The sequence below is a fragment of the Oncorhynchus keta genome, chromosome 21, assembly GCF_023373465.1.
Source record: "Oncorhynchus keta strain PuntledgeMale-10-30-2019 chromosome 21, Oket_V2, whole genome shotgun sequence".
NCBI classification, from domain to species: Eukaryota; Metazoa; Chordata; class Actinopteri; order Salmoniformes; family Salmonidae; genus Oncorhynchus; species Oncorhynchus keta.
Genome location: NC_068441.1, coordinates 19,054,139 through 19,067,970, shown reverse-complemented (window position 1 = coordinate 19,067,970; position 13,832 = coordinate 19,054,139). Strand labels below are relative to the sequence as shown.

The 13,832-nt window shown below is 42.9% G+C and overlaps 1 protein-coding gene across 2 annotated transcripts in view; it reads right to left on the bottom strand.

The window, feature by feature from the left end:
- LOC118399862 (multiple epidermal growth factor-like domains protein 6) overlaps positions 1–13,832 on the bottom strand; it is an 87,320-nt gene that overhangs the window by 17,444 nt on the left and 56,044 nt on the right. The window contains exon 5 of one of the 2 annotated variants that reach the window (XM_052473411.1): positions 6,789–6,911. In XM_052473411.1, the coding sequence (XP_052329371.1) occupies positions 6,789–6,911 (123 nt within the window). Of the gene's footprint in view, positions 1–3,556; positions 3,970–6,788; positions 6,912–13,832 lie in introns of those variants that run through there. The other variant, XM_052473412.1, reaches the window with a different exon arrangement.

Here is a 13,832-nt window from a genome sequence, read left to right as displayed (position 1 = left end):
TGATGTATTTTGGGTTGTCAGCATATTGAAACGTTAAAAGGTGAGTGTGAACCGTTTTTGGCCACGCTGACTGTCTGTAAAATAAATAACACACCATAAAATGACTGATGGTTGGTGCCAGCTTAAATAACCGCGGCAAAGTGAGTTATGAGCTGCTCAGATGAGTTCAGTAAGTCCACTCACAAAGCATTTATTTTCAAAAAGAAACTATTTCAAGAATTCAGCTGTACCTCGGTGAATAAACTAAAAGGAAGAAAGGAAGACGGTTTCTGTAACGTTATCCCCTCCCATTGTTAGCTTCTTATTATGTCATTGTGTTGTGCCTTGCATTGTGAACATTACGCAATTGTGAAATCATGTGTTATGCACTGAAGGCCATTCGAGGTGTAATATTCAGCAATAATGAAGATTCATCACACATAAAATCCCCCATAACAACAACACACTCCTCAATCAGAACAATAATGTACCCATTGTGGCTAATGTCAATACACTGTCATGCTGGCACATCCTCTTTTACAATGGTAACTTAACTGGGCCTAACATGATCAAGCGTTCTCTTTTCATGCACTTGGAGCCATGGAGGAGGAGATGAGATCCAGAGAGACAGTACCAGAAGGAGAGAGCCCAGAGAACCCCCTCCCCTTCCAAAGCCCTGGCTGGTGGCACGCTATGAGGGATCTGGACTGGTACAGCTGTGCTCCATCGCCATCATTACACACTAACCTAGAGCTGTCTGTCTGTCTTACATGAAAGCAGCCAGAAGGACACACAAACAACCTGTGACCACCTCCAGAACAGCAATAATCACAGTGGGCCTGGGATTCCGGGAGGGAACAGCAGCCCTCCCCTGGGGATACAGTACCCACACAATGGAGGGGGAGATATTATGTCGATTTCTTCTTGGCCTGGCTGCTTGTCACAGAACACATGTAAATACTGTATATTCAGAACCACATTTTAGCCAAGCCATAGTGTGCACTGTGCAGTGGGTTAGAGAAGCATGCAACTATATCAGTCCTTACTGTACTGTACATCCTACACCAGCAGTATTCCTCATCTCTAGCTCTGTCTATAGGTGAACCCATCTACTCCCATTGGAGGCACCTCAGGACATGGAGTTCCCACATCTTTTACGATGGTGTTTTGGGAGAGAGTACATGCCCTACACATTACACCAATTCAGCTCCAAACTGCTGCCAAACTTCAGCTCGGTTCCATTCAGGAAAGCTGGCAGGCGTACTGTAGGAGTGCTCTCTTTTCCGTCCAAGCGGCCTGCTTTTGTTTGGTTTTGGTTTTTAATGAAATCACTCCAAAGATGTGGAGCTCTTTCCCGGTGGACTATAGCGCACTATAAAAGCCTTCCAGGCTCGTTTCCATGTCTAAAACATGACCCCACAGAGAATGGAGCCAAAGCCTCAGCTGCCACTGGCTTACAGCGGCCAATAGGCCAGTACCCACCACAGCCTTGATCACACTGTTGTCTTCCCTCTTCATGGAAAAAAAACTGTTTGGGATATTTCCATCATTTCTGCAATCAAGCATGAAATCGACATGGATTTCTAGCTGATTCTCAGTTCTGTGATATTAATCAAAAGCAATAAACTAGATGGTAATTATCCATTAAGAAAAATTGGTGGGACTTGCTTGAACTCTTTACAAGTAGTTTTGTGGTAGTGGAAGAAGTTTTAAATGTTTTACATTTAGTTTCTGTGTGTGGTTGTGTGTGTGTGTGGGGGGGTGATTGTGTGTGTGATTGTTAGTAGTTATTGCTATTCTGATTTCAGATTTTAAGATCAGATTAGACCAAGGTGCCATTCCCTTTACGTTTTTGTCTATGACATGTTGTTGAGAAAAGTGATCAAAGTACCTGATTGATGTCAAATGTCACAATTGTTACTTTTTGTTTAATGATTCAAATGTTTAATGATTGTTGTAATTTGAAAGTTCTAATAAGTTCCATGACAGTTCATTCAACAGTGGGAAGTTAGCTAAATGAGTTGATGTAGTTACTAAAACAGCTTTACCTATTGATTGGTAGCAGAGAAGTAGACCAAGACATCATACCCTCTAATTCCTTTTCTAAAGGGCTGGGGAAACGGTCAAAACGGCAGTTGTTTGAAAAAATTAAGACAAAAAGTTGTTGATGCGTTTACTAAAAGAGCTGTGTCATTAGATATGTAGAAGATATTTTGGTTCCGATTCCAGATTTGAATAGCAGAGAAGTAGACCAAGATGTCACACCCCCTACGTTTTTGTCTAACTTGTTGGAAAAGTGGTCAAAATGTCAGGGTTTATAGTAAGTTACAGAAAATGTTGTTGATGCGGTCACTTAAACAGCTGTAACGTTTGATCGGTATCAGATAATCATGTTATTATTTCAGATTTGAATAGCAGAGAAGTAGAGGAAGATGCCATACACTAACATTTGGTGTAAGTGTTTGGAAAAGTGGTCAAAGTAGCTGATGTTGCATTTACAGCGAATGGATGTTGGAAGTGATGACGTCACAACGGGGAGCTTTAGAATGTTGAAAAAAGACACACTAAAGTGAATGAAGAAGACAAAAAGAAAGACAAAAACATTATAGTTTAAATAATATCAAATGCAAGCACTATTCCAGACATTTTACATTTTGAATGGCATTTCTAACTTAAACGATGTAAGACAGTGTTTACCCAAACTCAGTCCTCGGGACCCCAAGGGGTGCACATTTTGTTTTTTGCCCTAACACTACACAGCTGATTCAAATGATTGAAGCTGGATGATTAGTTCATTATTTGAATAAGCTGTGTAGTGCTAGGGCAAAAAAAACAAAACGTGCACCCCTTGGGGTCCCGAGGACTGAGTTTGGGTAAACACTGGTGTAAGAGGTGTAGCGTGCAGAAGAAGAAGAAGTATGATGAAGATTTTATTTTTTGCTTCGCAAATCCCACCTAAATAGATTCATGGTGCATCTAATTTATGGCGCCAGATACTGTGTGCTTGTACATGTAGATCATTGGACCTAGCCACCTAAACCTGGGTATGACTGTCTATCTTCCAGAGCTGCAGTCATTACTTTTACTGACAAGATCTGTCATATTTGTGTAATTATTACCAAACATTGGTTATCTCTCCACTGATAAGTGGAAGCCTCCCGTGTTCCGATCTTCTACTGAAGTCATGTGGGCAGTGCCAGGCTACACACAAGGGCACCAGCCCCGACGTCGCCACAGTAGGAGTGGACTGATAACACTGAGAATCTGTCTGCTTTGCCGTGCAAGACATAACATTAGACATGATGTACAATAATACACCTGTGATCCAACTGAAAGTAATGTTCAGGCCCAGGTCTAATGGTCTGGATCAAAAGATTCTTTAGAGGAAGCTTTACCCAGATCAGCTCTTAATCATAGGGTATCTTTTTCGTTCAGTTACAATGACTCCAAGCCAACAACAGTGTAACAGTCTGTACAACCACATGACATAAACCCACTGAGATATCATTTACAGGCAGTATTGTCCATGCAAGGGTAGACATAACCACATAAATGTGGAATGTACTGTAGCACTCACCTGGTACATGATACCCAATGTTGTACCCATTGTATGCATGGAAGCAGTTAGGCATATAGCAAATCCTTCTATGATAGCGGTGGTACAAATTGTTAGAGCCCAAGACTGGTTCAATATGTGCCCCAAAACACACCACGAGGAGCATCAACCATCCTGACAACGCCATAACTAAGAACTACTAATATATACTTAGCCTCATAGATTCCAAAAAGGTCTTTATGCCCCAAAAATACTAAGATAAGCCCACATGCAATATACAAAATGACAACTAAAATACTGAGCTTGAGATACTGTAAAACGAGACATGAACTTATAAAATAATCACAAACTCCGTTAAGATTTTTCTTTCCAGTCACATATTGTGAGGCAGAACAACTTGTTGCTCCCTCTGCCTCTCTTGATTTGTCCTCCCTCCCCCTATATCCCTCTCTGTTTGGTGTATCCCTTCTTCCCTGACTCCTCCATCATGTCTGTCTCCAATGTCCAGCACATTAAAGGTCCTCCTCTTCCCCCTAATCCTTCTCCACCTCCTCTCCCCCTTCTTCTCCCCCTCCTCCCCTCAAGGTAGCCCACATGTCCAGGCCCATGATCACACATGTAATTGTATTTTGACAGAAAAGACATTATCCTGAGTGTTAAAAAGCCAATATAAAAAATGAGAGTGATTTATGAGTACAGTTGCCGATACTTTTCCTTCCACTTCAAAGCCTCATGTATGTGAAAGAATGTGATAGATTTATAGGACATGGCATGCAGGTACTATAAGGAATGTGAAAACTTTTCTTTTGATATTGAAATGTATGTAAGCAATAATCGCCAAAGTACAAGGGTACAATTTGATATTTAGAAACCTAACATCAGAGAGACGAATTCATCTTGCAGTGAACCCATCTACTCAGGAGCTCAGGGCAGAGACTCTTATCCCTTGCCAACATATACATCTAAGCAGTGGAGGCTGGACCAAGACAGGTCTTTATATAAAGAACTGTGAAAAACTCTGAAGATGCTCTGACACTATATATGAGAGTTATTTCATGCACTGCTTTAAAAACAATACTAACTGTACTGCAGTAGCCGCATTACATACAAGCATCTCAGGAGAATCGTCAAGCCCAGACAGAAAACCGGAAACTGATCAAGTGGGAAGAACACACACACACACACACACACACACACACACACACACACACACACACACACACACACACACACACACACACACACACACACACACACAGTCACGATCACACATTGACACACAGACTCTCTATATCTCACACACGCAAACACACACAGGGAGGCAGGTAGCCTAGCGGTTAGAGCATTGGGCCAGTAACTGACAGGCTGCTAGTTCGAATCCCCAAGCAGACAAAGGAAAAAAAGATTGTTGATGTACCCTTGAGCAAGGCACTGAACTCTAATTGCTCCAGGGTCTCTGTTGATAATGGCTGACCCTGGCCATGACACAACTCTAAGGGGGAGCTGGGATATGCAAGAAAACCCATTTCCAATTCACACATGTGTACAAAACATACTTGCATGTGTGAAGAAGGACAAATATAAGCACCCACACATATAAGTGTGAACATCTTTGTAATGTCTGGAAGGGGCTGGCAGAGATTTCAAAAATAAGCGGGCAATGCCAGGTAGACAGTGGGAGCAGGCAGCAATAAGATAAGCATGAAAGAGGATAGGTCCTTTGAGCCCTATCAGTAAAATAAAGACCAAATGCAATAAATCCTGTCTGAATAACACATTCTATCAACACCCCTCCCTGTGAGAGACCGTTACTTTAAATGCCGTGCACTCACTAAACGAGACATTTATTATGTGTTGGTTTTGGAGAGAGAGAGGTGTGCCTCAATCTGCCTATAAAATGTTTCTAGTCATTCACGCATTCACGCACCGCACACACACACACACTCAGTGTCCAGGCTGTGCCAAGAGTGGGCTTACAATCCCCACACCCTCCCAACCCTGCAGTGCCCCTCTGCCCTCCGATATGCAGTGGTCATGACCGGGAGAGTGTTGACACGGCTATACCCAGCTCAGCATGCGACTGGTTAGTGTTGGCATACCCCTCCCTCTCTGATCTGAACCATTCACATCAGCACTGCTCATTCAAAACAAAGCACCAGCCAATAATAAGATCAGGAGCTTTAAAAGGGCAACAACTCTATGTTCTACATTTCTGTTTTCATTTCAGCTTTTTGTTTTTCTTCAAGACAATGAAGTTTAAATAAGATTTTCATCATTACAGGGAAATCCAATAACATCCAATAGCTGAATGGCTTTGAATACTAAATATTCATTATAAAAAGCCTTTGCCAATGCAGCGATGAGTGTGTTGTCTTCCAAGTCTGTTAACTTTCACTGAGACAGGGACAGGGACAGGCCTGTAGACATGCCACATCTCAGACAGCTCAGCACTGTTTATAGAGATGGGCAGCCACACAGTAGGAATGCACTCACCATCCCTATGGGGTTAGCTATTCACATACACTACCATTCAAAAGTGTGGGGTCACTTAGAAATTTCCTTGTTTTTGAAAGAAAAGCACATTTGTTGTCCATTTAAAATAACATCAAATTGATCAGAAATACAGTGTAGACATGGTTAATGTTGTAAATGACTATTGTAGCTGGAAATGGCTGATTTTTTTATGGAATTTACATAGGCGTACAGAGGCCCATTATCAGCAACCATCACTCCTGTGTTCCAATGGCACGTTGTGTTAGCTAATCCAAGTTTATAATTTTAAAAGGCTAATTGATCATTAGAAAACCATTTTGCAATTATGTTAGCACAGCTAAAACTGTTGTCCTGATTAAAGAAGCAATAAAACTGGCCATCTTTAGACTAGTTGAGTATCTGGGGCATCAGCATTTGTGGGTTCGATTACAGGCTCAAAATGGCCAGGAACAAAGAACTTTCTTCTGAAACTCGTCAGTCTATTCTTGTTTTGAGAAATAAAGGTTATTCCATGAAACTGCCAAGAAACTATTCCATGAAACTGGCGAGACACTGAATATCTCGTACAACGCTGTGTACTACTCACAGAACAGAACAGCGCAAACTGGCTCTAACCAGAATAGAAGGAGGAGCGGGAGGCCCCGGTGCACAACTGAGCAAGAGGACAAGTACATTAGAGTGTCTAGTTTGAGAAACAGACGCCTCACAAGTCCTCAACTGGCAGCTTCATTAAATAGTACCCACAAGTGAATGGTCTCACCTTGGCAGGTCCTGCCGTCGTCCTTCACCTGCTCACCAGAAGGACACTTGCAGTAGAAGCTGCCGATGGTGTTGCAGCACAGAGCCTCACAACCGCCGTTAGTCTCCTCACACTCATTTACATCTGACAGGGACACACAAACAGAGACCGGTCAGTCACCCTGAACACACCTGATCTTGGTACCTAAGCAGGGTTGGACCTGGTTAGTATTTGAATGGGAGACCACATTTTTAATAAAAGATAATGGGACATGAAGAACCCCAGCTCGTCTCTTGGTAGAGCCAGTAAGCTGAATAACTTCCCTCTAAACAACATTAAGTAGAAACAAGCTTTCTCTTTGATTTCATGTCAGATAGAGTTGAACTCCAGTGTCTTACAGGGATGAGTTTGGGTCTGATTTGTGAGCTTTGGAACAGCTGCTTCAATGCTTACGGAAAGTCATGACAGCAATTATCAGGCCATAATAGACCGTTTCCATCTTTATGCCTTTTCTCTCTCTAAATGTCCAACAGCATGAGGTTCAGCTGTGTTGTACAACAACATCTTCACTTTCCAATGTAAGAATAATGACTCTCTCTGTAATCCAATTTGGGGCATAAGATTTGTATTAAAACCTTATAATGGAAAATATTTATGATCATACCCTAATGTGAGCAGTTTTGACATACAAACCTTATTGTGAGTATTCATGCAACTAACAGTCTCAAATATGCATCATAGATTGAACATAACCACAAGCTTCCAAGACACCAGATCAGATATCTTGGTAACCATAAACAGAACCCCTGCCAGCGTCTGCATCAGCACATTAACACAGCACACACAGGTCTTGTGTGAGTCAGACGAGAGAAACTCAGAAATTCAGCCAATAGAAACCAGAGAACCAGAGAGTTTGCCAATCACATCATGGCTCTGAAAAGCCACAATCTTTCTTTCTCATCTATATCCCATACACAGCCTGTCAGCGCTGTCATTCAACTGACCATACGTTCTCTCTTTACTTCACAGTCTTTACACACTGACTCAGATCCTGATAAGGTGCTGACAGAAACACGATGTATCTTTAGTTGGAAAAGAGAACACCCAAAGGTCATTCAAATACAGTACAAGCAGGGTCTTGATAACCGTAAAATAATATAACTGTGAAGGAATGCTACAGTGCTGTGAGGGAATGGATGAGTTAGTGGAGAGAGAGAGAAATGGAGGAGGGGGAGGGTATTTGGGTTGCACTCCTAATCATTTCATAGCCCCCTCTATGTCCATAAACAGAGGAGAGTTACGGAGCAATCCTGGAACTGACAGGGGAAATGGAGGCTAGTTGTTTTCCTGTTTCAAATCAAATCAAATAAAATGGTATTTGTCACATGCCGAATACAACAGCCCTTAACCAACAATGTAGTTTTAAGAAAAAAATACATGTTAAGTAAAAAATAGATAAGTAAAAAAATAAGAAATAAAAGTAAAAAATAATTCAAGAGCAGCAGTAAAATAACAATAGCGAGGCTATATACAGAGGGTACCGGTACAGAGTCAAAAAATAGGGGGGCAATGCAAATAGTCTCGGTAGCCATTTGACTAGCTGTTCAGGAGTCTTATGGCTTGGGGATAGAAGCTGTTGCGAAGCCTTTTGGACCTAGACTTGGCGCTCCGGTACCGCTTGCCATGCGGGAGCAGAGAGAACAGCCTATGACTTGGGTGGCTGGAGTCTTTGACCATTTTTAGGGCCTTCCTCTGACACTGCCTGGTATAGAGGTCCTGGATAGCAGGAAGCTTGGCCCCAGTGATGTACTGGGCTGTACGTACTACCTTCTGTAGTGCCTTGCGGTCAGAGGCTGAGCAGTTACCATACCAGGCAGTGATGCAACCAGTCAGGATGCTCTCGATGGTGCAGCTGTAGAACTTTTTGAGGATCTGAGGACCCATGACAAATCTTTTCAGTCTTGTAAGGGGGAATAGGTTTTGTTTCAGTGTATTTTTTGTGCATTCAGCCACGGCCAGCACAAACCAGCCAATTACAGACCTCGTATTTCTCTCCTAGTTTATGACATCTGGAATGTGTAATGGCCGAAACACTGGGGTTTATTTTCCCCATTCACCAAACATTAAAACAAATACCTCATTTGTAGTTAAATTAATGAGATATGAGCTGGAGACTCATAAATGAATGAGATATGAGCTGGATACTTATATCCCCCTTGCAAACTTTAAGCAGCTCATAGATCATTGCACCTGTGCATAACCCATCTGTAAATAGCCCATCCAACTACCTCATCCCCTCTACTTGCATATTCATCTTCTGCACATCTATCACTCCAGTGTTTAATTGCTAAATTGTAATTACTTCACCACTATGGCCTATTTATTGCCTTACCTCCCTTATCCTACCTCATTTGCACACATTGTATATACATTTTTTTCTATTGTGTTATTGACTGTATGTTTGTTTATTCCATGTGTAACTCTGTGTTGTTGTTTGTGTCGCACTGCTTTGAATGTCCACTGGAGCTGTTGAATGTTAATTTCTCTACCACAAACTACCTCCAACATTGTTTTAGAGAATTTGGCAGTACGTCAAATCGGCCTGACAACCACAACCACGCCAGCCCAGGGCTTTATCTTAACCAGGTGGCAGTTGTAAATGAGAACTTGTTCTCAACTGGCCTCCCTGGTTAAATAAAGGTGGAATAAAAAAAATAAAAAATAATACAAAGCACACATCAATAAGGTAAGGGCAATTGTCCACTCAAGGTGTTTCTCTCATCTCAATAATATAATAAAATGATGTATGCCATTTAGCAGACGCTTTTATCGAAAGCCACTTACAGTCATGCGTGCATACATTTGACATTTGGATGCTCCCGGGAATCGAACCCACATATTAGGGAGCCATTTGTGTTGCCCTGGTGCTGGAGATGTGTTTTTCTGAGGAAGTGTTGTATACAGTAGCAACACATTTGGGGGAATTATTTTATAATATTATACAGCAAATTACAGGTCTGCACAGAACAGGATGAAAGGCCAGGGAGGGATCCCATTGATCATCATTGAGCAGGAATGCAGGCAGGGCAGACCCTAGTGGTAGCTCAGGGGAATAACACATTCCTGTCTCTTGGCTGTGAACAGAATGTGACCTGCAGGTTAAGGACATGACTCCGGGCCCCCGGAGGAGCCCTTGTTGTTTTCATGTCAGTTTGTACGGGGTCAGGAAGAGTGGGACTGGGGGCCTGTATCCCCCTCCCCCTGAGGCCACAGGTGTGTAGCTCCCAGGGTTCATGCTGGGTCAGGGTCACGGTCATGTGTATTTCTGCTCACTGGAAACCAGGAATGCTGAACTACTATGGGTCAAGGTCCTGTAAAATGTTGCTCCCATGTTTCATGAGCTGAAATAAAAAAAATCACAGAAATGTTCCAAATGCACAAAAACCTTATTAAGTTCAAATTTTGTAGACACATTTGTTCACATTCCTGTTAGTGAGCATTTCTCCTTCGCCAAGATAATCCATCCACCTGACAAACGTGGTATATCAAGAGGCTGGTAAAACAGCCCCGATCATTACACCTTGTACTGGCGACAATAAAATGCAACAGATGTTTCAAGTTTTGAGGGAGCATGCAATTGGCATGATGACTGCAGGAATGTCCACTGGAGCTGTTGCCAAAGAATTGAATGTTAATTTCTCTACCACAAACTACCTCCAACATCGTTTTAGAGAATTTGGCAGTACGTCAAATCGGCCTCACAACCACAACCACGCCAGCCTAGGGAGGGGGGGTGGGGTGGGGGATGGAGTGGTGCTGAGGAGTATTTATGTTTGTAATAAACCCCTTTTGTGGGGAAAAACTCATTCTGATTGGCTGGGCCTGACTCCCCAGTAAGTGGGCCTATGTTTTCCAAGGCCCACCCATGGCTGCACCCCTGCCCAGTCATGTCAAATCCATAGATTAGGGCCTAATGAATTTATTTCAATTCACTGATGACCTTATATGAACTGTAACTCAGTAAAATCTTAGAAATTGTTGCATGTTGCGTTTATATTTTTGGTCCAGTATAGATACTCACTAGTGCATGTGAGAGACACACTAAGTGTAATAAACATTAGGAACACCTTCCTTATATTGAGTTGCACCCCTTGACCCGACGAATTGAACAGCTTTAATTCGTCGGGACATGGACTCTACAAGGTGTCGAAAGCGTTCCACAGGGATGCTGGCCCCTGTTGACTCCAATGTTTTCCACAGTTGTGTCAAGTTGGCTGGATGTCCTTTTGGTGGTGGAGCATTCTTGATACACACAGGAAACTGTTGAGCGTTAAAAAAAAACACTACCATACCCCGTTCAAAGGCACTCAAATAGTTTGTCTTTGTCTCTGTCCAATGTAAAGGAAAGGGCTGCTTTCCAATGTAAAGGAAAGGGCTGCTTTCCAATGTAAAGGAAAGGGCTGCTTTCCAATGTAAAGGAAAGGGCTGCTTTCCAAAGTAAAGGAAAGGGCTGCTTTCCAATGTAAAGGAAAGGGCTGCTTTCCAATGTAAAGGAAAGGGCTGCTTTCCAATGTAAAGGAAATTAGTTTCTCTCAGGTGGTCATTGGAACAGTTCATTGTGCATATCATGCACACTGATCCAACATAACTGTACCCTGAATCTGCTCCTAGAACCACTATTCATACACATATTATTACTACTGGGGCAGCAGGGCAGCAGGTAGCCTAGTGGTTAGAGCGTTGGACTAGTACCGAAATGTTGCAGGATCGAATCCCTGAGCTGACAAGGTAAAAATCTGTCTTTCTGCTCCTGAACAGGCAGTTAACCCACTGTTCCTAGGCTGTCATTGAAAATAAGAATTTGTTCTTAAAATAATAAATTACTGAACTACTGCAACCAAGTTGTAAAAACAGGGGAAAGCATTGGCATCAAATGAATGAAGGCTGACTTAAGCACACTTCCTGTGGAAGAGAAGACCCTTTTGAACATGATCAATGCCATCCCCACATGCTTTGTTCATTTGACAGTGGCCTCTTCCCTGGCCCAAAGCCCAGAGATCATGAGCCCTAGAGGGCAGGTGCATTTCCTATGAGATTATGATCCCTAGACAAGGCGGGCTGTCTGAGGGCCCAGAAGCCTGGCCCAGCTTGCCCATGTGCCATGCTCCAGGTCATGTTTAGAGGCTGGAACTCAGAGCCAATCTGACTCAGGCAGGCATGGAAGAATACACAGCTATGATTACACATGATTGATGTCTGTGTATTGGTGACCCGGAATGAAATATGAGGCAACACAGTCTCCTAGGACTAATGGTGTGACATGGAATTTGGACACCAATATGCCATAGTTAAGTTAACCCCCTGTCCCAAAACAATCAGCCTGTCTAGACAGAGAACCTCTGGTTCTGATGCACAGGAGCATGTAAACATGTGTACGTCCACACACGTACGCGCCAGCATGTATACTCACACACACACACACACACACACACACACACACACACACACACACACACACACACACACACACACACACACACACACACACACCCACCCACCCACACACACACACACACACACACACACACACACACACACACACACACACACACACACACACACACACACACACACACACACACACACACACACACACACACACACACACACACACACACACACACACACTCTGCTCTAGCTGTGTGTTCAGCTGGATCTCATCAGGGCTGTCCCTACACAGTGGGAAGGTCTCAGTGACTTGTCCGTCCTATGGTCCATACCATAATACAATTTAACAGGCCACCAGCTGGACCCCCAGTGAATCTGTCCTCCATATACTCACGACTCATTTATTTTTACTGCCAGGCTGTGGCTGCTGGCAATCACTCGGACACACACAGCAGCCCCCAGTAATATATCATATCACTGAACGTCTGTCTGCCTCTTCACTGTGTTCAACTCAGCAGGATATCTATACATTATACTGTACAGCCACAAGTCAGGGCTCAACGTAATCTATGCTGCCTTGTCTATTACTACTTAAGTGAAAAACGAAACAAAAACAACACAAATATGACAAATGTAAATTGTGTATTCCCCAGGAGTGGATATTCTGTTCCTAAACAAATCTGGGGGAAAAAGAACAGAAAATAAACACTCTTTAACTAATCGCTACATTCAAAAGTGTTTTGTGATTAACCCGCATGTGAGAGATGGGATTCATTCGTGGGCTGTATTTTGCGACTTCCTGTGATAAGGACTACAGCCAATGTTCCCATGGGACCTGGGTTCATGTCTGAGTCGGACCATAGGGGTCTAACACTAACACAGCACCGTACTGCAGCTGGGACCAGGGCCAAAGACAACCACCAGGCCCTGATCCTATCTCCAGGGTCAGAGGCCGGAACATTTAAGCATTCATCAAGGGGAAGCCATCGATAGCCCTGGCCTGTTTCCTCTTAGGTTCCAGATCTAAAAACCTTCTGCTTTCATCTGCTTGACTCCTCGTCCAGCAGAGCTACTCAGAGCTGCATTCACCAGGGGATAATCTAAGATGAAGCCTGGGACACCAGATCATAGGCCTCAAAAAGGAAAGGTCTGAGAGGCAGGATATTAAAACTTATGATGACTGAGGAGATTGGAGGGTGATCTCTTGACTAGGCCAAGTATTTGAACATGGCGGTTTATGAGAACATGGTGTTGGACAATGTTAGGTATGACCGTACCTTAACCCTCCGTGGATTTGTATGCCATTCCACGAATTCTACAGGAACTGACAACTACTCCAAATGGTTTGTGACCTTTGACCTCTAGTATAAGTGTAAGTGACTCTTGAACTGTTTATTGTAGAGGACACGTTTCCTGAGAGTGTCAAAAGGTCGCATGAGAGAAATTCAGAAAAAAAAATTGATCTCCACACTCACCAAACAATCTTGACCTGATCATAACCTTTACAAACGCAACAGATCTCAATAGATTGAAGTTGCCTACAATAGAATTTCACCCTGAACCAATTCAAAACATACATTATCCTAGTCCTTTAGTGTCCCAGTACAGCACATCAGT